The sequence below is a fragment of the Drosophila nasuta genome, chromosome 3 (assembly GCF_023558535.2).
Source record: "Drosophila nasuta strain 15112-1781.00 chromosome 3, ASM2355853v1, whole genome shotgun sequence".
Lineage (NCBI taxonomy): Eukaryota > Metazoa > Arthropoda > Insecta > Diptera > Drosophilidae > Drosophila > Drosophila nasuta.
This window is the reverse complement of record NC_083457.1, coordinates 30799206-30822134: the sequence shown is the minus strand read 5'-3', so window position 1 is coordinate 30822134 and position 22929 is coordinate 30799206. Positions and strand designations below refer to the sequence as shown.

General features: G+C 37.6%; 2 protein-coding genes across 2 annotated transcripts; one reads left to right on the top strand and one right to left on the bottom strand.

The window, feature by feature from the left end:
- LOC132790140 (uncharacterized) lies at positions 1-929 on the top strand. Its single transcript, XM_060798583.1, has 2 exons — positions 1-678; positions 739-929. Exons 1-2 carry the CDS (start codon positions 85-87, stop codon positions 835-837), a joined length of 693 nt encoding a protein of 230 aa, XP_060654566.1. The 5' UTR covers positions 1-84; the 3' UTR covers positions 838-929.
- A 13414-nt stretch (positions 930-14343) lies between these two features.
- LOC132790854 (uncharacterized) lies at positions 14344-15290 on the bottom strand. Its single transcript, XM_060799592.1, has one exon. The coding sequence runs from the start codon at positions 15089-15091 to the stop codon at positions 14510-14512; it is 582 nt and encodes a 193-aa protein (XP_060655575.1). The 5' UTR covers positions 15092-15290; the 3' UTR covers positions 14344-14509.
- Between the last annotated feature and the right edge of the window lie 7639 nt (positions 15291-22929).

Here is a 22929-nt window from a genome sequence, read left to right as displayed (position 1 = left end):
TCACAAACACAAAACATTCGAAGTGGTAAGCTTGCATTGAACACATTAAGTAACCGAATCGCGAGGCCAAATTGTAAACCAAGTATGTTACAACTAAAACATTTGGCACTTTACTGCGGATTTCTGGCAATATTAGCCTGCCAGTTGGCAGCTCAGGAGGAGCCCGTAACCACCACTGTGTGTCCGAATAGTGATGATGATGGTCCAGATCGCGATGGCGATCTGTGTGAGAATTTTCAATTAATACGCGATCTCATCGATCCGGAAGTGTTGGCGAATTTGATACAGTCGCACTATCAATGCGACTCCAAGTTCCGCAAAGCTTTGTGCTACTACAACACATCACGTTTCCATTTGGTCATCGAGCAGCTGCAGCAGAGCGAAGCCTATGCCACGCTGCTCGATGAGTTGCGCACAGCGGGCGTGAATACTTCGGCCATCGATAAAATTGCCGACATCTTTGATTGCATTGTGCTGCCCCTGAACACGACGACGATCGAGAAATGCGATTGCAGAGCGGTGCGTGGTCACTCGTTCATCGGCGATGTCTTGGCCGCGATGCCGCATCAGCAAGTGAGCGATTATTCGTACACCTCCAGCGTGAGGAACACGAACTTTGGCATCTTCAGGGAAACTATCACCTCGCCCCAATTCCAGGCCAAACTGCGCAGCAATTTGGTAAGCATTAACATCTAGCTACTCGAGTATGCTAAACTCTTAACACTTCATATTTCACAGCTGAAACGCGATGTGGTTCGTGCTCTGCGTGTGCTGCGACGCAATGGCTGGGATTTGCCGGAGTTGCTCCGAGGCACCATGTCCATGTTGTCCTGGTGACCACAGCATGAGGATTAACATGCAAATAATGTATACAAAATATATCAGAATGTCTATTAAAATTGTCAATTGGTTTGTTGTCGTGTCGTAAATGTTACATTGTTTTCATGTAGGATTGATTTATTCATTCATTTAAGCTTCTCGTCAACTTTACAGCTTTTCGTTTACATTTTACTTGGATTTATATGACAGTAATTATTAACGCTGTTGTTTTAAAGCATTTAACTTATCTTAAAGTGACATAAGCAAACAATTTCACCTTTCAATCAATGCGCAGTTCTTCCACTCACATTCGTATTGAGTTATATTTAAAACAAGTAAGAATGCTACAGTGGAGTGTGTTTGACTGTTAAATACCCTCTACCTATTTTGAAAAAAACCAAAACAGTGTGGTATTATTCCTTAAATATATCAAATTAATTCTTTGTGGTAAATAAATTATATATAAATATATCTTCTTTACACTCCATGGTATATTTTTATTATTCTATAGTATTTTTTTAATGTATTGTTATATCAATATACAACATACTAAAGGATATACTCTCTGAGATTTTGGTGTTCATACCTTTTTACCCTATGGAGAGCGGGTATCAAATAAATAATGCAAGCTCAATACTGTCATTTTTAAAATCGATATCTATATAGTGTGGAAGAGTATTACATTTTTGTGCCAATAGAAAATGTGTGTAACAAGCAGAATCATCAACACCGTAGATCAGATAAACAAAATTGTGGAAATTACTTAAGAAATGATAAGTATATGAAAAATATGATAAACAGTCTGGCATATGTTGTAATCTATGTTTTTTTTCCGAAGTTATATTATGATATACCAAACAAAACATTTAATGTGTTATAGGTATTTTAGTACAATACAATTCATTTGATATATTTTAACGATTATTATTTATGGAAACTAGGATACGACGATTTTGTGATTACATTATTTTTGCAAAAAAGTTTGTTTTATATTTTTCAAAGATTTTTCTTTTGTTTTAACCATGTTCATGTGTAATACAATCACATTTAATATAATGTAAACCAGCCAGCGGAACGGTTTATTTGATTTGATGGAAAAGAATATTCTTTTGAAAAATTTGTTATTAAATTTGTATTTAATTTCGCAAATCTTTGCAAAATGAAAATTGCATTGCACATTATAATAATCAATAAACGCAAATAATGCATTTATTGTCCATATCAGTTGGCATTGCTTGCTGAGTTTGCACTTATGGCGAATGCCAAAAAAAAAAGGAAAAGAGAAAAAATTGGAGTCGGCAAGTGTTTTTGGCCAATTGACAAAGAAATTAACGCTCGTTACACTTTCATTGCATGCGCTCAATTTACGATCCACACAGTTGGCAGTTGTTACTTATGTAGTTTCCTCTGCGTGCCAGTTGACGCTGTGCCAACCAGGCGACAATAACAATTATACAACGAGGCAAGCAACAATGGTTGGCAAGTTGCAGAGGCTGCTGTTGCTGTTGCTGCCGCTCGACATAATGTTGTCGGTTATCCTTGTCATTGTCCTGGGCTTGTATAATGCGCATGCAATCGTGCAGTTTTCACGTCGCTGGGGGCCTTCTCATGGCAATTGATTTATGTGCGCGACGTGACTTCATTTTTAGGCGGCGGTAGCGTTGGTCGTGTTGATGCATGGGCGTGTCAGAGGCGTGTGGCACCTGTTGTTGTTGTTGTTGTTACTGTTGTTGCTGTTGTCGCCCAGCGCGCTTATTAAATTAACAAAGTAACGATCTCTTTCGCTGTCTGCGCTTGTGATTGTGAGCCAGACAAATTCAATGCCATTATGCATTATAACTGTATAAACAAATCGTACGCCCATCTGCCAGGTTGCCAACGTGCGTACGTGCGTTGCCAAAATTACACACACAGAGAAAGAGAGAGAGAGAGGGAGAGTGAGAGTAAGAGAGAGGGACGCACACGTGCGGAGTCCCATGCTCAAGAGAAGTGTGTGTTTGTGTGTGTGTTATACACAGTCTCTTTGCCTTGCGTTCGTGTGTCAATCAAGTTAAATGTTAATGAATTACTCGGCATCGAGCAAAGGACATGCTGACAGCACAGGACGCTGTCGACACTGACAAGTTGTTCTTGGTTGCCATGTTCTTAGCGCTCTTGTGGTTGGCTTCTCCTAGTTTTCGCTTTATTGTTTGCTTTGCGGACATTGCACAGTGGGCAATTCGAAAACTAAACTGCAGATTAATTAAGTTTAAAGCGTATTTTATATAAATTTATATACTTAGTGTAATTCCTTTTATAAATTTTAGGGATGGGAATTATATTTATTGCGGCCAAATAACACATCACTGTATAAGTCGAGTGAATAAATAAGAAAAATATTTTTTATGCATTCAAATATGTTTAATTAATCCATTTAAAGAGTAATATAATCATTCTAAGAATGCTGTATTTTTTTAATATCATGTTGCACAATGATTTTTGTTCTTTATCCCTAAAAAATAACCTAAATTTCAGCAGTTTCACTTTCTCTTACGACATGATTTGTATTCTAAGGAATGAGTTTATTCTACTTTTACTTACTTAAAATCTTCGTTAGCATAGAGAAGTATTCGAAGATTTAGAAAATAACAATATTATTTTTTGGAAAATCATTATTCCTTGGAAAATATTCATATAATGAATATTATGAATATTTTTCTATTTATTAAATTTTATATTAAAAACGAGAAATATTTTAACTTGTGAAAACAACAATAATATTTGGTTTTCTATTAAACAGCATTTTACTGATAAATAATAAGAATGAATAAAAGAACATCAACGGAGAAAAAGCAAATCAAACGAAAATGAGTAATTTAAAAAATTATGCGAAACTGAAGGTATTCAAATAAGATTATATAAATTTTACTTTTTTGTTCATCATAAGAAGCAACTCGCTGTGCATAACAAGTAGTAATCGAATAACACCTCAAATCTTAAAAATAGTGCAATCAAATTCTTGAAATTGCTTTGTGCAGTTTGTGTGAAACCTAAAATGATAAGTTCAAAAAATTTCAGCGTGGAATTGTATCAATTAAAGCATATTCCTCTAAGCTCTAGGTCAGGAGTTAAACACCCCACTGTGCGGCGCCAGAAGTGTGTCCAGGAGTGAGAATACGAGTGTTTCGCCTGTCAGCGAACAGAAGCGAAATAAATCGTAGCATACTTATGTGCGCAAACAATTTTGCCGCTTCTTACGTTTACATTTAAGTTTGGCTTTCGCTTTCACAGTCGCATTCGCATTCGCACTCACTTTTATTTTCATTTTCACTCTCGCTTGGCGCTTTCGTTTGAGTTCGCTCGTTACTTTCGCCGGACAATACGTGTCATTGGATTCGTTATGCTGTCAGCGTGTTAGCGTTGTTAGCTTGCCACGTTTGCGTTGCAAGTGCCAGGCACGATGCGATGCTCGGAGCAACACCACAAAAACATAGATATAAGTGTGGCGTGTTCCATGCAACAGATTAAAAAATATGCATTGGCAATTAATTAATTAATTAGCGCATCTCTTGTTTGCTGCCATTTAATCTGCAGCTTACATTCTCGGCATTTTTGTCTGCTCGCCAAATGGTTACAAATGAATTCGTGGTTGGGCGAATTGAATTTACAATTTTGTTTTTATTCTTTTCTCTTATTTACTTATTTATTTGTGCAAAAAAACAATAAACCAACACACAAAAACTTGTTTTATTTAATTGATTTCAATTTAATTTGACCAAATGACTTTAGGAGTGTATTACAAATGCAATTGGATAATTGATTATGTGCTAAATATTATCCTGGCTGAGTATAAATTAATTAGTCATACTGAAAAAAGAGAAAACAATTTAATTGAGGACAATTCAATTAATAAACATAAAGACTATTTACACAAATAAAAATCGATTGCATCTCTTGATTTAATGACCTTTGCTGTACGGAAAAATTTACCACAAACTGTCATTTTTTTGTTGAACATTTCGCACAATTTGCGAACTTGATTTGTTTCGAAATTGCATTTTGCTAACGATTCGATTTGGTAATGCTTCAATTGCAATTTAAACAACAGAGCTGAGGTCATCGTTGTGCCAGTGTTTGTTTGACTTGAAGTCGAAGGCATTTTCATTCATTTCTTGGACTCGAGTATTTCACAATTCATTTATTTTCTCTCTCGTTTTTTGTGATATTAACAGTCAGAGCACGTGCTTGCATTTTCATTAAATGTATTTGCATATTATTGGAATAAAGTTTTCGAGTGTTAAAGTATAGACAGAAAGACTTAATTGCTTTTGGTTCGCTAGTTAAGCTGAGAATGCGGATTGAGATAATTTTGCTCAGCATTTGAGCGTTGTCATCTCATTATGTGACATCATATTGTGACATCATTACGCCTAATACAATATTTGCCTAGCAATTTCCAATCTGTGTCTCCTTCTCTCGCTAGTACGAAAATTTGCCACAGATTTTGCTGAGGAATCATCTCTTTCCTTCGAAGAAGCTAAACTAAAACAATCGACTACAATTTTTCATTTGCCGTTGCATCTGTGGGGGAAATGCAACAATTTGTGGGCTTGATTTGTTCTACAATTGCATTACGGTAACGATCTGGGGGGCCATTGCTGCAATGGAATCAACAGAAAATGTGTTGCTCGAGTTGCGGTCGCTCCAAGGCCTGCCCCATACGGTAGCTGCACTTCGTTGTTGTTGTTGTTGTTGTTGTGCTAAATGCGATTTTAGACAGTTGCAATACCCAAATGCCTTACTGTTGTTCAATTTCCTACAGCACATTGCAATAAATTGAGTTTGCCGGTCTGTAATTTTGGTTTCTTTCGTCTACAAAATTGAAGAGGCAAACCCCACAATTTCCGCCAACTGTAACCGTTGCTTTAAAGCGGTTTCATTACGTATACGTAATATTTAAGATGTCTTTAAAGTTGTCAAAGTAACAAAAAGAGTATTCGATGATTGGCAAAGGGAAATGTATAAGAGAAAAACAATATTATTCTTAAAATGTACCAAGTAATTTTACCACAAAAATGCTAAAATATACCGAAAGCTTTATTTGGTATATTAATATATTATTACATTAAAAAAATATATAGTACTATCTCAGTCAATGCGTAAACGTTCCATAAAAACGGTTTCATAACGTATACGTATACGTAATTTTTAAGATGTCTTTAAATTTGTCAAAGTAACAAAACAGTATTATATGAATGGCAATAGGGAATTGATAAAAATAATGAATAAGAGCAAAACCGTGCAGTATTAATCTTAAAATATAATAAATAAATTTAACAAAATGATACTATAATATACCGAAGGATATATTTGGTATATATTCCTAGTACTGCTTTCGAAATAAACAAGGATTACTATCAAAATTCTCAGTCAAAACGTAATCATTGCTTTAAAGCGGGTTCATTACGTATACGTAATATTTAAGATGTATTTAAAGTTGTTAAAGTAACAAAAAGAGTATTCGATGAATGGCAATTTAAAATAATAAGAATAATTAATAAGAGCATTATTCTAAAAATATACCAAATCAATTCAACACATGAATACTTAAATTTTAAATTAAATTAAATTAAATTAAATTAAATTAAATTTTTTTTTTAAATATACTAAATATATTTTTTGCAAAAATACTAAAATTTACCGAAGGCTATATTTGGTATATTAATACATATAATACTAGATTGAAAATATACACAGAGTACTAACAGATTTTCAGTCAATGCGTAACCGTTGCTTTAAAGCTGTTTCATTACGTATACGTAATGCTTAAGATATCTTTAAAGTTGTCAAAGTAACAACAACAGAATTCTTTGAATGGCAATGGGAAAGGTCATCAGCATCAAAAGCTCACACTGACCCACAGGGTTTTTGCTTTGAGCTGTGTGTGTCTGTGTGTGTGTGTGTGTGTGTGTGTGTGTGTTTGATGTTGCCGTGTCGACTTTGGATTTGTTTGCCCGAAGCACAGTTTCAAGCTGGACATTCAAGTTGGAGCAGCTCCCCTCATTTTGCGACTGCCATTTTGGCCCTTTCGGCGTTTGTGCTGTTGTTGTTGTCGATGTCTCTATCTGTTTTGGCCCAAAATGTTATGTTATGCGTTTTGTTGATAAAGCAACAGCTATTGCTCAATACTCGTAATGCCAGAGATTTATGGTCATTGCTATCAGTTGCTGGTAGTTACCAGTTACCAGTTACCAGTTACCAGGCAGGCATTCGCATTCACGCTGTAAGTAAGTAAGTGAAACGAAGCGCAATGTCTATAAATAAATGCTGATGCTGGGCAAAGCTCAAGCAATGGATGCCATTTGAGTATCAGTTGACAAATCTCATTATGACCAGTTATGATTTGTGCCCCGGACTCAGAAGCTGCTTATCTTTTCGAACTTCTTCAACTTTCAATGCTCAGCTTGCGGCTGGAATTGAGGATTTTCACTGGCTGCCTGGCTCGTTGGCTATTCGATTGGTAATCTCGCACTCTTCGTCGCCGAGGCGCCAGTCAGTAATTGATAAATAAAATATAACGCTACAAGATTTCATTACACAACTGGCCCATGAATGGATTTTAAGTGCAATTTGTGGTATGCCAACAGCACATAAATTAATTCCATCTGCAGCTCACACGGTTCGCACAATGAAATATGCGATGGCCAAAAGTGTTGGCATTTTAATGAGCATGGCAGCTCAGCACCACAAAAGAAAGAAAAACATTCTCATATAGTAGTGGGCAACACAAAAAAAAAAAAATGGGCAAACTGCCAGAACAAAAAAACGAAAAAGAGAAAAAAACAAACTGAAACTGGCAATTGGATATGTTGTTGCAAGGTCAATGCGTCGATGCATTGCCATGCAATTATAATGAAATTCGAGAGCGCGTGGCAAATATTGCAATTGCAATTGCAATTGTTCAGTTACATACATATATATAGTTGCAATTGAAAATTGCAGCCGTTTGCAGCACACACGTCATGTGTTGTAACACACAGCATGTGGCATACTTTTCGGTTATTTGCAGTGAGACCAAGTGCCAGCATTTATTCTTTTTTTTTTTGCCCTGGTCAAGCTTTGTTTGCTGTTTTGTGCTGCTGTTGCTGCTGCCGCTTATCTTGGCCCGCCTTTTGCAGCCACAACTACAACTATGTCAGATGCTTTTGCTTTGCTCTGTTTTGCTGCTTAACGGCCAAAAGTTGCCATGCGGGCGCTGCTTCTTAACCAGCGCAAATATTTTAACCTACAGCGAAAGCAGCAGCAGCAGCAGCATCAGAAGCAACAGAATCAGAAGCAGCGGAGCAGCAAGTAAATAAATGCGCTCGAGATAAACTGGCGCTTTGTGTGCCATATCTCTTTCTCTTATTTTTTCTACTACTGCTACTGCTGTTGCTGCTGACGATGATGATGAAATTAAAGCGCCTGTCGACGCTTAAAGACATGTATTTTGCATGCAAAATTGCGTGTTGCATACTTTTAGGCGGGTCCAATATGGCGCACCGGACATTGTTTCGCGGCTGTTTCGACAGCAGCGCAGCGTACGTGACTTTGGCGCCTCAAACAACTTCGCGCTATATTCTCAATGCTCGATGCCCTGGCCACAAGAACATTTCCCCATTGTTGGTCATTAGTTCGAAGGCTAAGCCGTTTTGGGGGTATAACTAAAACGCCTTTCGACACACTTCCCCACAGGCAAAAACAGGGTGCGACATTAATCAATTTGAATAAATAAAAAATTTTGCTTAAATGTTAAATTTATTATTTTAAGATCTCCAGAGATACACTTATATTAGTTTATTTTCCCATTTTTAATTTTAATTGTTTCTACCACAAGTCTGTCACCCTGTTTTTGAGCGTATATATGTAAAGCTACTTTGTCACACAGCGCACGTACGTGGCACGTATGCCGCCAGTAAAGGATTGGGATTGTCGAGGCTTTTGGTCAGCATTGTTAGAGTTTGTCCTGGCCATCAACTTGATTTGATGTTGTGGTCTGCTGGCGTTCTCTGCGGTCTCGTTTTGCGGCCGGCAATGCGCTGACCTGACCCGCTGTCTGGAACCTTCGTCTAGGCGCCGAAAAAGGGGCAAGCCGCGAGCGCGTTAAAAAATGTTTTAGCAGCGCGTTTTCTTTTTTCTTTTTTGAGGTTAACAGCATGCACGTGCTCGTCAGCGCACGGTTAGGACAAAAGGTGGTGACGAGCTTCAGCTATGGCCATGACTAAGGCTGAGGCTATTACAATGGGCGATGGCGATGGCAATGGGAATGGTGTTGAGTGCTGGGGCAGCTTGGCCAAGATTTATCAAGAAGTGTTGTACGTGACGGCAAATCGTGTCAACTTGCAGCGTTCGCTGCCGCAAAGAATTATGACGAATGGCGACTTGTAAATCTCAACTGGCATTTGTAGACAGATGTCGTTTAGTTCAGAAGGACAAGGAGGACACTCCCTAATTCTGTTTTTTATTATCTTGTCACACAATTCAGAACGCATTTTCCTATTGCTTTAAAACGCCACCACTTGCAAACATCCGAGTATCGCGATGGCTGACCTACTCTTGGCCAATGTCAAGGACTAAAAGGCTTAATGGATTTCTGCGTTCGCAAGCTAAGGACTTATTAATGGCTCCCCCCATCCACAGAGTGTTAACGGCACCATTTTTGGCCTTTAAAGCGACTTGTTGTAAGCCATTAAAATTTACGATTGGCTAAAGTCCATAAAAGCCAGAGCCCCAAAGCAGCCGGAGCCTCTGCTGATAAACACCACTGAAAATCGAATACGAAAATGGTAGGCATTTAATAGGCCACATGAACTTGCAACGCACACACACACACACTTACTCTCTCTCTGTCTCTCTCTAATAGCTATTCAAATTGAGGTGCTGCTGCTGCAATTCGAATGGCCAATGCAATTTGCAAAAGGAAAATACCAACATGTAGTCGTAGCACTCTGGACAATTGTTTGCCTGTCGTATCTTCGAGTGCGTTTTGCAGACCGTTTGCCCAAACTTTGGACGGGGGAGTCTGCTTCTGCTTCTTCGTTGGGTGCTTGCAACGCTCTGTTGCATTCTCACGCATTGTTGACCTCTCGCTGGGTGAGTTGAGTTGCGTCTGGTACTATTGAGACAAAGGCAACGTTTTGCATTTTAATGGGATCTAAATGCCATCCATTGCAGTCTGCTTGTTTATGTTTTTAGCTTTTCCTGCGTCAGGCGGGGTGTAGACAAAGAAGATTTACTGTAATCCTCAAGGCCAATTCGGCTCCATTAGTCGACCAGCAGTGTGCTCTAATTGACTCGAAGGCGTTAAGAAATGAGCAAATGGCATGTATTGACAAATTAAAGAATTAATGCAGAGAGCAAGAAACTCAGCTGTCACGTAAATAAAAATACTAAACAAATATTTATTATAATTTATTGTAGCTCTGTGAATATTTATTCCAGCATATATAAAATTTATACAGAATTTTGTCAGTCGTGAAAAAGTTGTAGTTTAATGCACAACAAATAAATAAAGAAGAGCCTGGGATTTATATAAATAAATATTAAATTTATTCGTTTAAAATAGGGCTTAGTGCACAGCGCTGCAAAGTGACAAACAACTCATGTTAATTGAAATCATGTATACATGTTATTATTAAGCGACTAAATAAAAAATATGAATTGAAATTTTCCCTGAATGTAAATTCAATTTAAAATTTACAGAGTTATACATTTTTAAATAACTGTCAACAGCAAGTTTTTTTTAACAAATTGATGCCAAACCTTTGTTATACTACTTTTTCAATAAATAAAAAATACAAAATTAAAGCCAAGTCATCATGGAATATTTCAGTGAGAAGGACTATTCAACTTTGGTTTCAACATGTCATTGATCCTGCTGCGTATTTTCGACCTGTACCTGCAAAATGTTCGACATAATTATGCCTTGAAGTTCAGTGACCCTCAAATTTAATAGGAATGGGAAGCTGAGGGTACATAATTATGTTTACGGCTGCATCTTTCGACTTGTGTGTGCATTGTCTATTGAGTTAAAGATTAATGACGCTGTCAACGCTGGCTAACCTCAGTGTGCCCCATTCCCGGGCGTCGTCACAACGCTTAGTCACGTACTCACTTGGCTGGGGCTCCATTATAATACGAGTAGAGGCGAGTCATTGTGGCTGAATTGCGAACGCCTTGGCCCCAGTTGCCTGGGCCTGATACACGCTCTGCCAAGTATGCAATAAATTTGACATATACCTGCATGTGTGTGTGTGCGGTGCATGTGTATGTGTGTGTGTGAAACCATCACTATCATAAACATTAACGGCTTTTACTTACTCGTAGTTCGTGGCTGGCAGTCACTTTTCCACTTGACACAAAAGCAAAATGTAGGCAAGCAGCTGGATTCATTTTTATGTAGCATACTTTTCAGCGCGTCTCCTGCGATTTTTCAACTCTCGCTCTGGCTCTGGCTCTGGCTGAGCAGAAGCGCAGGCGAGCATGTGAGGCACGTCAGGCACGCAAAACTTTAACCCCGAGCGGGGCAAAGGGCAGAGCTGGTAATAAAAAAAAACAGGCGACAAAATGTTGTCGCTGTCGTGCTTTATAAGTTCCGTTGGCACTTTAAAAGCGTCTATTTGTTATTGCAAAAGTTGAATTCAAGCAAGCGAACGAGCGAGCGAGCGAGCGCGCATAAACTACCAGAGAAAGGTAGCCTTTTGGCACTTACTCGCAAGCTGTATGGCCACATAAAAGCATCTCTGGCAAAAGGCATAGCCTAGGTACTAGGTACTCTGTTTGCTTGCCAACTTTTAATGTGGTTTCTTGGCCATATCTTTGAGCTGCGGTCAAAGGCCGCCTTGGCCACGTCGTTGGCCTTAGTATGCCGTGCACGTTCCATTTCATTTAAAAGTTTTGGCCGGCAAACGAGTAAAAATCAAATAAAATTAGCCCAAGACGCGTCGAGTGTGTGTGTGAAAGCGTTGGAAAATTGTTTTCAATTTGCGCTAGGTACAATTCGTATGAAACCACAACCACAAATGCTGGATCGAATTGAAACCAGTCGGTGAATGGATTCAAGCATTTTAAGTACACACATTCAGAAAACGATTTACGCAAATACAAACTAAAGCCAAACACTAAGTGGAAATGAGAATATAGAGCTGCTTTAAACACTAGGCAGCTGGGCTCTGGCTTCACACACTTAATGCAAATCAAAAGGCAATATGCTTCACCGGGTATTCGACCTTCAATTGGGCAACTTTCCAGCCAATGTAAACCTGTATGTGATGTGCTGGAATGTACATTTCGACAGGGTGTCACAAGCAATGTGACGTATACTTGATATTTATAGTCGATATTCAATTATTGTTTTTTTTTTGTAAAAAAACGATTCATTTAACACTCGTTTACTGAGTAAATGTCATTTGTTGAATAAATAATTATATTAGATAATTAGGAGTCACAAAATAACTTAATTAATTGGATCGTAAACAATGTGCAGAGATACATCAAATTGGATTGCCCTGTAAAGTGCGTAAGCATTGTGTAAATTTGCTCATGTTCATGGGGATGTCAGCCGTTTACGCAGACAAATACATAGGCACACGTACTTACACTTACACATAGATTCACGCAGACAGACACAAAGTTCATGGCAGGCAGCGCGTCGGCAGCGTGTCGGCATTCAATAAATATAAAACACATTCATCACTGTCAGCTTACACACTCGTACTTTAATTTAACGCTCCTGGTGCGTCCTCAAATCGCGCATGAGGTTTAATGTGCCATCAGGATGTCAATCGACAAGAAATGCTTTCACCAATTTACCGTTTGCTTCGCTAATCAAACATGTTTCTGGCCAACTTCACATGAATTGAAATGCTCTTTGTTAATGGAGTTGTCAAATATTCAACTAAATACTGTTCAATACAATTTTAAAGTTTAATTACACTTAAAATTTAAGATTGAAAAAGCTAAAAAAAGAATTCGAAATTCCGATTTATCGTTCGTATCGAAGGAGAGACAGAGAGAGAGAGAGAGAGAGCCGCTCTCTGACCACGAAATCGTAGAATATTCTCGCAAATTTATGTACGCGTATATTTATTTGGGGGCTTAAATAGAAATTATTTGGCGAGCCACAACGCAATGGCACAACCGACAGATTTCCTAAATTTCAAATTCAAATTTCTGGTTAGCAATTACGCTGTGGCTTTGATGTGGCTTCTGCTTTAGCTTTGGCTTTGAACTTGACTTCGGCCATGACATGGCATAAATAAGTAAATAACCAGTCAAAAAATGTGTAATATGCTGAAAATTTCACTTAAAGCGCAAGCATAACATTTTAAAGACAAAAAATACATCAGCGTCAGAAAAAAGGGAAAGAAGGTAACATTTCATGGCTAATTAAACAGGGGCCGGAGAAGGGGTTCGTTTTTTTTCACCTGCCCGTCAATAGCAATGTGGCACAAAGCGAGCGAGAGAACGAGAGCAGGTGTATTAAGTTCAAAGGAATGACGACGGCGAAGCGACTGTTGTTGTTGTTGGACAACAGTCAGGCTGCCGTGCGTGTCGCCTCGCTTTAAATGTGGCCATTATTGAACTGATTTTATTGAGTGTGGCGCCAAGAAACGTAACGAAGAGAAGAGAAGTGAAGTGAAGTGGTGAATGGCAGTCGATGAGTTTTTAATTAACTTTTGGCATTGCTGTTGCCATGGACCGATTGCGGCAAATCGTTACGAAGCAGCGCATTAATTAGCCATGTTCGGCCGAAAAAAATGAAGTGGTTATGTAGCAGATGGATGTGGATGATGAAAATTTTATAAAATGCGTGCTTGTACGCACGCAACACATGGCGTATGATTAATGCGAACATTTTATACATTTTATTAAATAAATTGCAATTTATCATTGAAGCACAGCGATGCGAAAGCAAATCAAATAAATTACAGAGTACGCAGAATACTCGACCGAATACTGTGGCCGACAAAAACTTTGACCATTAAATTCCTTTAAACAAACTGAAGCCAATCATGATGCCAATGCCCACCCATTTATGTGCTTTGGCCTGATAATTCACTATGCCCACAAAAGCAACAAATGTTGGTCGCTCGGTTTGTGTTTGGTTGGCATTTGTGTGTGTTTATTTGCCGGGCATTTTATTGCAATTGATTTTCGGTGTCAGCTGCACGCTCAGACCGATTGAAAAGACACAACGAACAGAGACAGACGAAAACAGATACGAACCTCGGACTCGCAGACTCGACAAGTGTTGCGGCTGCGGCTTAAGTTTGTCGACAAATTGAAAACTTTTTCATTGGCCAAGAAAAACAAAAAAGCAAAAAAAAAAAAAAAATTTGTAATGGAAAACCACAAAGCCGCCAGCCAAACCAGAGACTTTTGGCCGCCAGCTGCAACAAAGCAATCCAACAACAAAGCACAACAGCAAAACAAAAACAATCAAAATAAATGAACAACAAATGCGCTTCAGTCTTAATTTCACGCGTCTTGCTTGACCCCTCACTCACCCCACACCCCACAAAAAGGTGCTTTAAGATGCTTTTAATAAATAAATAAAGAACTTGCGGCCGAAAAGTAGTTGGCCAACTTTGCATTAATCAAATTGCGAACAGCCGACAAAGTTAAGCGGCTTTCGGCCAAGATACTTATACTACAAGTATTTACAGATTTCTTAGCCAGCCGAGCTATGGCAGAGACTGTAAACGGATTGCGGCTTGTAGGGCACATGAACTTGGGCATGATGCAGCTCCTGCTCCAGCTGGACATCGCTGCTGGAGAAGGGCGAGGCACCAGTGATGTGGCTGAAACGCTTCTGATAGCAACGCAGCATGGCAACACGTTCCCGCCAGGTGTGCCAATAGTATTGCTTGTGAATGTGACCGCCGAACTCAAAGATCATGGGATGCTCGAGTCTGAGCTGCGACTCCAAGTGCTGCACACTCAGCATCATTTGGCAACGATCTCGCTTGCGATAGAAGTTAAAGCGAACATACTCCAGCGGCATCATGCTGATCAGATCGAAACATTCGATTTCAGGATCGAGACCTCGATTGTTGAAATCATATTCTTCGTCCTGTTCTTCATGCTTGTCGAAATTATCGCTGCCAAAAAGCAGCTTGCTGCCCGTGAGCGCGATTTGATACTGACACAATCCTTGGCCATTGGCATCGACCAGCGTGAAAGGACTTTCGATCATTACCGGCTCATAGATCTCCTCGTATTCGGCGAGCAAAAGTTTCTGCACTCGAAACATGCCGTCAACTAAAATTACAAATCTATCGACAGTTTGTCTTCGCTTGTCTCGCAACGACTTTTGCTATAATTTAATTGAAATGTCAATCAAAGTACGCAGTTCACAGTTGGCAAACAGACGAAAGTCTGTCGTGTGTTTTGTCGATTTGTTTGCTTTTAGTTTTTGGTTTTCGATTTTAGCTTTTAGCTTTTTTCGTCGCACACTTTCACACAAATACGAGTACAGAGCAGCGACTGCTACGTTATCGAAACTATCCGGCAAACTCGATTAGGCAAATGCAAATCGCCTTCAGCATTGTCAAGCGCATTTCTTTCGAGTTCTCTGAGTGGAATTGAAAATGTCGATTCCTTCGTGCAGCCACTTCTATGCTAAACGGCATCACACTTAATCAGCATATTGATGAGAGACTCGAGTTGCAAGTCGACAACCCGTTAAAGTTGGCCATTTGTCTCCCTTTAAATTGACAGTAATTTGCCTAAACTCTATTGAATTTTCATACAATTTTACAGCTAACTTTAGCTCACTATCTAGTCTATGTTTTTTTTTTATGGTAAGTTTTTAAATACAATAGATAACAATGTCGATAAAAGTATTTATATTTTTCTTCACTAAATTGAATGTCAAATGTACTTTATTATACGGGTTTTAGCTTGCTATTGTATTTCGCTAAATGTTGTTTAATTTATTTAAAATCTGTGAGCTTAAATGCTTATTGTATGCAGTTACGCATTTCAGATTATTGAATAATTTTTTTTAAAGCATTCAATAGACATCTTCTATATAGTAAATAACAAATAAGAAAGAAATAAATAAAAGTTCTGTAATCTTAAATGCTATTCAGATTATTACACATATCAGATTGTTGCAAAATTTTTTAAGGTATTCGATTTGGTAGAAACAATTTTCACAAGATAAACATTGTTTTTGCTTGTTGAATATAAAAAATGTAAATAATAAAAAAAATAAATAAAATGTCTTGAGCGATATGTACGACTGTCATATATAAGTCCGTTTACAATAAAAACAACTAAGAAAACTGCCGTCGAGTGTGCTCGGGTAGCGGTTGTAAATAATAAAAGAAAAGTTTAATAAATAACAGTTCAGTACATACAAGTTTGTACGAAATAAAAATAAATAGATATATTTTTATTTACACTATAATGTATTTTGAAATTCAGCTATTAGAAAAGAACTTTCACATACAACGTATTGATGAATTTCTTTTCGTGCATTATCAATTTACTTAGAGTCAAAGTGAGCACTTTTAGGTATTCTGATTTATGGCAATTTTCGCTACTCGTGACCTTTGCCAGACAAAAATGTTATTTTAAAATCCTTTTGCACTCGGCAAAAAGCAGACGCTGCTCACTTTAACTGACAGGGGAAAGAGAAATGCGAATAAGTCTGAAGACTTGAATGGTATCTTTTGATAAAGAAGTGAATATAAGATGAAGGTGAATTTAAGTGGCATCGATGTAGTTACTTTTCATGCAATTAAGTTCAAGAAGTTTTGAGCTTAAAGTGGCAGCTGCTTAATTAAATTTTCTATGCGTTGTCAAATTTGTGAAGTCAGTCAATGGCAAAGTGTGAATCTTCAACTGATTAACTGCAGATGCATTGCAGTTGACAATAAGCCACAAATTACCTACATGCGTGCGTTATTCCTTTTGTGTGTTGAAATTAATTAAAGTCGTTCTCTCTCTTGGCGTATTTATGATGCGTAACACAATAGCAATTACAGTATTCGGCACAGCGTGCAACAGCAACGGCAACAGCAACAGCGGCGGTGACACAATTATGCTTGATGCATGCCACAATGTATCATTGCTGCTAACTTTGGGAAATTTGCTTAGGTTTCTCTTATGTGTTTCTCAATGCGGTAATTAACGCTTCAATTATATTTTACTTCTGCGGCAAACACGGAGAGTCGAGAGTCAAGAGGCAAGAGGATGCGAATCTTGAGATTTGTATTTGTATCTCTTGATTTCGAGTGCTTTGTGAAACTGTTTGCACATCTAATTTAAGTGCAAACCCACATGAAATTGCCTTTGCCTTGGAAACGGCCACAAATGCATTATTGGCCCACCGCATAGCTCTCTCTCTCTCTATCCTTCCCTCTCTTTCTCTCTGTCCTTTACTCTGGCTGGCCGTAGACGTCAATTGTGCTTAAGCGTAAACTGAGTGCAGCAATTAGGTAAAAGTAGCTCAGAACAACAACAACAACAATACACACACACGCTCAAAGATGATTGCCTGTTATGTATGTATGTGTGTATGTGTGTGAGCTTTATTGCCGCTTTGCGCTTTTCATTACAAACATTTCAGGTTTTATTGTTGAATGCGATGCTCCATAAAGCAGGGAATTAGCTGTTGGTTATATCCTCTGTCCAAAAACACTCACACACGGTCTTGGATACAAGCTTACAGATACAAATACATATTGCACACACACTTATGATGTTTCCAGATACTATCTCAAAACTTCATACATAAGTGCACCCAAAACATCGCTTAATCCTGCTGCCTGTCTTCTGTGTGCTTTGTGGATCATTCTGTTGCACATTTAAGACTGGATTTTATTCATACTCTAATTATAAATAAGTGCAGAGGAAATATAGACTTTTCGACAATGCTGTATAAATGTTTAAATTGTTACTACATTTTCCATAATTAAGCTGAAATCAACATTCTAAGCTTCATGCAAATTTTGTAGATAGATGAAGTAATTACTTTTTTCTTGCATTTCAATTTTAGAAATAAATTTAATTTAATTTCCTGTTCTAAGTCTGCATTTATAAACATGTGTTTGCTCTACAAATTTTGTATTATGACTATCTTGTATATTTTTACCTCTATGGTATATTTTCAGTGTATTCATCGTTTTGCCATCGGTATCGGTATATTTTAGTATTTTCGCGCAATAGTATTTGGTATATTTTTATTGGTAGCGGGTATTCAATAGTCGAGCACACTCGACTAAAGCTTTCTACTTATTTTATGTTCAGGCTAATCCATTTGAGTGGAAAAGACTAAATACGCCTGTACTTTATTTTATTTCTTCTTTCACGTATTCTAATAAAGTTGTATATATTTAAAAAAAAAGAATAAAGAAATTAAAAAATGTTCTTGATTTTTTTATATAATATCCTTAAGTTTGTGCATATACAATTTTACGTGTTTGTGTGCATAATTTGAAGTGAAATATACTCCATTAGCCTTATAGTGCATTATCAAGAGCCCACACTTAGTGAAATATCATATTATCATTAATTTGACGCATGAAATTGAACAAGATTCATGTAATTAGGAATTAAAATAAATGTGCAGCAAATCTAAAACATTGCCTTTGAGGTGATTATGGCAAATACAAATCGCAATTCACTTTGTGTGTGTGCTCAATATGTTAAGTGTAATCCAATCAATTGCAAAAATTCATCCATTTGATTGAAAAATAATTTTTAATTGAAAATAAATTGTAGTTAAAGGGAATGTGTGTTTTTATTAGTTATGAGTTAGATAATTCCATTTAATTTCTCTCTTTGATAAACACATTTTTATGCATCGCCATTAATCCAATGATATAATTGAAAACTCAACTCCCATGAGAATATATATATTTTTGATGCCAGCTTAATTCAATCCACATTCACCTCTTTTGTCGCCTCTCTCTCTCTCTCTGTGATGCACTTTATATAAAACTCTAATGCCACTCACGCTTCTTACGTTTCACAAATGGATTTAGCTGAAGGCGCAATGCATTTGATGTACAAGGCTTAAAAGCAAAAGTTTTTCCTCTCACTTTCCACGTATTTCTTGTCTAGGTGATTTTCTGTTTTCCATCATTTAAGCTATTCGCTTCTGTTACAGTTGCACGCTCAATTGAGGCAGTCTAAATCCGGCGCCGCCGTACAGTAAATGCCAGCATAAAAGTCGAGTCACTGCTCAGCATGCAGATGTTCTATTAAGTGAGGCGGGGAAATCAGCCCAAAATTCAACCATCAGAGTCATGGCAACGACGTGGCGTCACAAATGCCACACACGACCAGAAGTTGAAGTGTTTGGCACTAAAACACAGTTGCCGACTATTTTTTTCTGAATACCCTGTAGGCATACAAGGAGTAAAAATTACTTTCTAAAAATATGAATCTCAATCTTTAGTTTATGAACTTGAAAACAACTTTAAACCAGAATTCTAGATTGAGAATTTCCTTTTCTCTATTCGATTAAGAAATCCTATTTAAAGATTGGAAATTTCTCACATTGAAATTTTGTTTTATTTTTTAAAAGAAGAATTCACAAACTGAGTGGAGCGAATCATGTCCTTTCTCTAAATTTAGCTCAGTAAATTATCACAGAAACTTGAGGTGCCGTATTGTATTTTTGGAAAAGAAAAAGAGTGAAGTTCATTCTTAGATTTAATATTTATCAAGCAATTGAAGCTGTACAGGGAAGGCTCAATTCAGGTTAAACGTCATATCCAAACTAGGAAAATAATTTATTAAAGAATTTTTGATCTCAATTTGAGATTTTGCCTTCTTTGCACAATTTTGAAATACGAGGATTCTTTAAAGAATTTATTTCTGAATTTCAAGAATGGCCGATTTAGAGTAATAGCAGAATTTTTATATTGATTTCCGAATGTGTCGTCTTGGTTTTGACATCATAATTTGATGATTTACGAAATTTTTCTTGAATTTAGCACGTTTTTTGACTGTGTATAGAAATGTTTCAATTTTATTTTAATTAAACAAATTTCTTTGAGACTTTTAAAATTTATAGGGTATAAACACAGTCAACTCTTTTCCATGCAGTTTGACTTGTTGTTTTTGAGATTTGCTTTGTTTTGCACACACTTTTTTGTATCTTGAAAGCCATGGCAAGGGAAAGGGGAAGGGAAACTATTTACACTCTTTATCTTTATCCGCATCGCACACTCGGCAAGCTTATACTCAATTTTTGCATTTGGCGCTTATCGCGCATCCGCATCGCAGCCAAATAGCAACCGACACATTTGCACAATTGCTTGTTACTGACACGTCAGCCAGTCAGGCAGTCAGCAGTCAATGTTGGCTGGCAATGTTGGCTCACATAGGTAGCCAATCTGAAAGTTATTCGGGTGGCAAGCAGCAAAGAAAAAAAAGGGATGTGAACACAAGGAACGCATTTCGAACATTCACCAATGTCTGTATTTGAAAGGTGTGCGAGAGTGTATGTGTGTGTGTGTGTGTGTGTGTGCTGCATGTGTGTCTTCCACCTGTGTGTAGGACTACAAAGTTTACACTCGAGGCAGATTTATTTTATACACATTTGTATGTAAATTCTGCTAACTTTCTAATGCAATTCACGTGCACACTCAAATGCAGTTGTGCGAGTCCATTTTCTGTTCTCTTTTTATGCTGTATTCATATTGCATTCATTTGATATCTTACTGGACATTTCATGAAACACAGAGAGAGAAGAGTGAGAAAAAGTTCCACACAAATGTAAACGAGCTCTGACTATAAGTTATGTTTCATGGACGATGTGTATATTTCATTTGCGTCATGGAATTTCCTCCTGAAGTGCGGGTGAAACTCACTTTGTCTCTATCCTTCGTTAGTTTCTTATTATCATCTGTCCCCTAGCAGGCTAAAGCTGGCAGCCTGTTATGCATATGGAGATGGAGAAGCATATGAGTTACGAAAAGTGTAAACAGAACTGCAGATTAGTTTTTATCTGAACAGAATATTTACAAAAGCTCTTGACTGTCTCTGTCTCTGCCTCCGTCTGTTGTAATCCTCAAGCAATTAACAAGTACATTTTCTCAGAGAGTGAAAATTGTTAAAGTCAACTTTAAGTCACATGGGCACAAGTGTTCGTAACTCGAGTCTTTATTGAGTGCTGTTTAAAAGGAAGAAGGAAGCGAGAGGTGCGAGCACAAAGGAAGTGCAAAATGGAAAGTGGCTGGAGGAGAGAGCCTATCGCCCAGCTGCTGATTGTTTTTCATTTTCTATACCCTTACTTGCAACATTGATTGAGTCATATATGAATATGCTCAAGGCTTGATATCGCTTATCGATCGATTTATGTCATTCACGCTCAACTCTTGTTGCCATAGCCAAGGGTGTGCAGGCTTCGCCTTGAAGCTGAGCGGCCTGTTTTGTTCGTCTTCTTTTTGTTTTCTTGGTGAAATAAAAGCGAAATGGCAACAAAAAGAGGCAACGACTTCGACTAGGTATCGAAACAAGTGAGTTCAACTGTTGAGTTCCTTCCTTTCATCCCTGTGCTTGGGCTTGTGTTTGAGTTTGGGTTTGAGTTTCTCTCCCAGAGACAGCTGCTGTTAATAAGGTGTTGAGCAATTTAATTTTATTGTACTTATTTTTGGCGTTTGAACGAGCATACATACGGACAAATAGTCGCCAATATAGCTGTGCATTAGTATACTAATCTGCTTGAATGAAGGACACTCTGCACAGAAATCTTAGATAGCATTGATCACTAAAGTGAACATTTTTGAAGACACTTTAACTTATATTATATTATTCTTTTATGTCAATTTTAAATTTTATCTTCGCACTTTAAAGCTCACTAACTTTCCTCTTTTTTAAAAATATGTGGCAAGTATCTCAAAGTCGAGCACACTCCAATGTTGATTTCATGCTGGTTTTAATTGGCTTTACGGCCAACGCACGTGATCCAAAAATGTTGTTTCTGCTCATTGTCGCTGCTCTTTCAATTGCTGTTTTGGACTGTCGACATGTTCCTCTATCACATTACAATGTAATTGTGTTCTTAATATGTGTGCGTGTGTGTGTGTGTGTCTTTGTATCTGCGCCGTTTGTGCTGCTCTCGGCCCTTTATTGTTTAGCACATAAATTTGTGCTGGTCTGGTTTGAAAGGAAGCTGTTTTGCCTCTTTTTGTGTGTTTGGTTTGGTTTTTGCAATTTTTGGCCTGCAAGTCGTTAACATGTTTTTATTTAATGCCATTATGATGTGGCGCAAAGAAATTGCCACTGGCATTTATTGCCGTAATTAAGTGATGAAAAATGTTTCAAATTCAGCCCAAGTCATTCAGCCCAATCCTTGGAAGACTCAGCACTCGACAGTCGACACTCGCATTAAGCCAACAGCCGCTTCCCCTTTGCCATCAAAGGTCATCAGCATCGACATGGTTATAAATTTACTCACAGAGAAAGAGAGAACAATTCGTATATCTCTTTTCTTAAGTGCCTTCGTTTTTAGTGCTGGAAATTCTTTTTTTGCCAAGTTAACGAATTCAGCAAACAGCAACAAAATTTATGAGCAGCTCAGAAATTAAGTTTCTGACTCTTGCAGCGATTGCAACAGGCGCTTAATTAAATCTTTATTGTCTGCCTTAACACAAAGACCACAAAAAATAAGTGAAAAAATGTAAATACAAAGCAACTGCAAATTAAATTTCGTGTGTGCTGACTAACAATAGATTTAAGCTCTGATATGCGCTCACTTTTAATAGTTTTACAGGATTCAAAAGTTTGACTTCCGTTGTCAACCATATAAAATTCGCTGACATATGAAACCAATGCTTTTTTCACCTCACATCCGGATACCACTTAGTCAACAACGTCCAATGGGTATGCTAAACAAAAGAGCCGCTTACAAATATTTTCGTTTACAATGTTAGCTAAATTGCCAGCAGAAAAAAGCTATTTTCTATTCATGTGTCTGACTCTATTCATAAGTGTAATTGCTACCAACTATTCATACACTTGTAATAAACTATGGTTAGGGTATTATTTTGCTGTATGCTGCATTTTTTATATTTTTTTTTACTTTCCGTACATGTTTTTATAACTTTTTAAGCTCTCATAATGCAAACA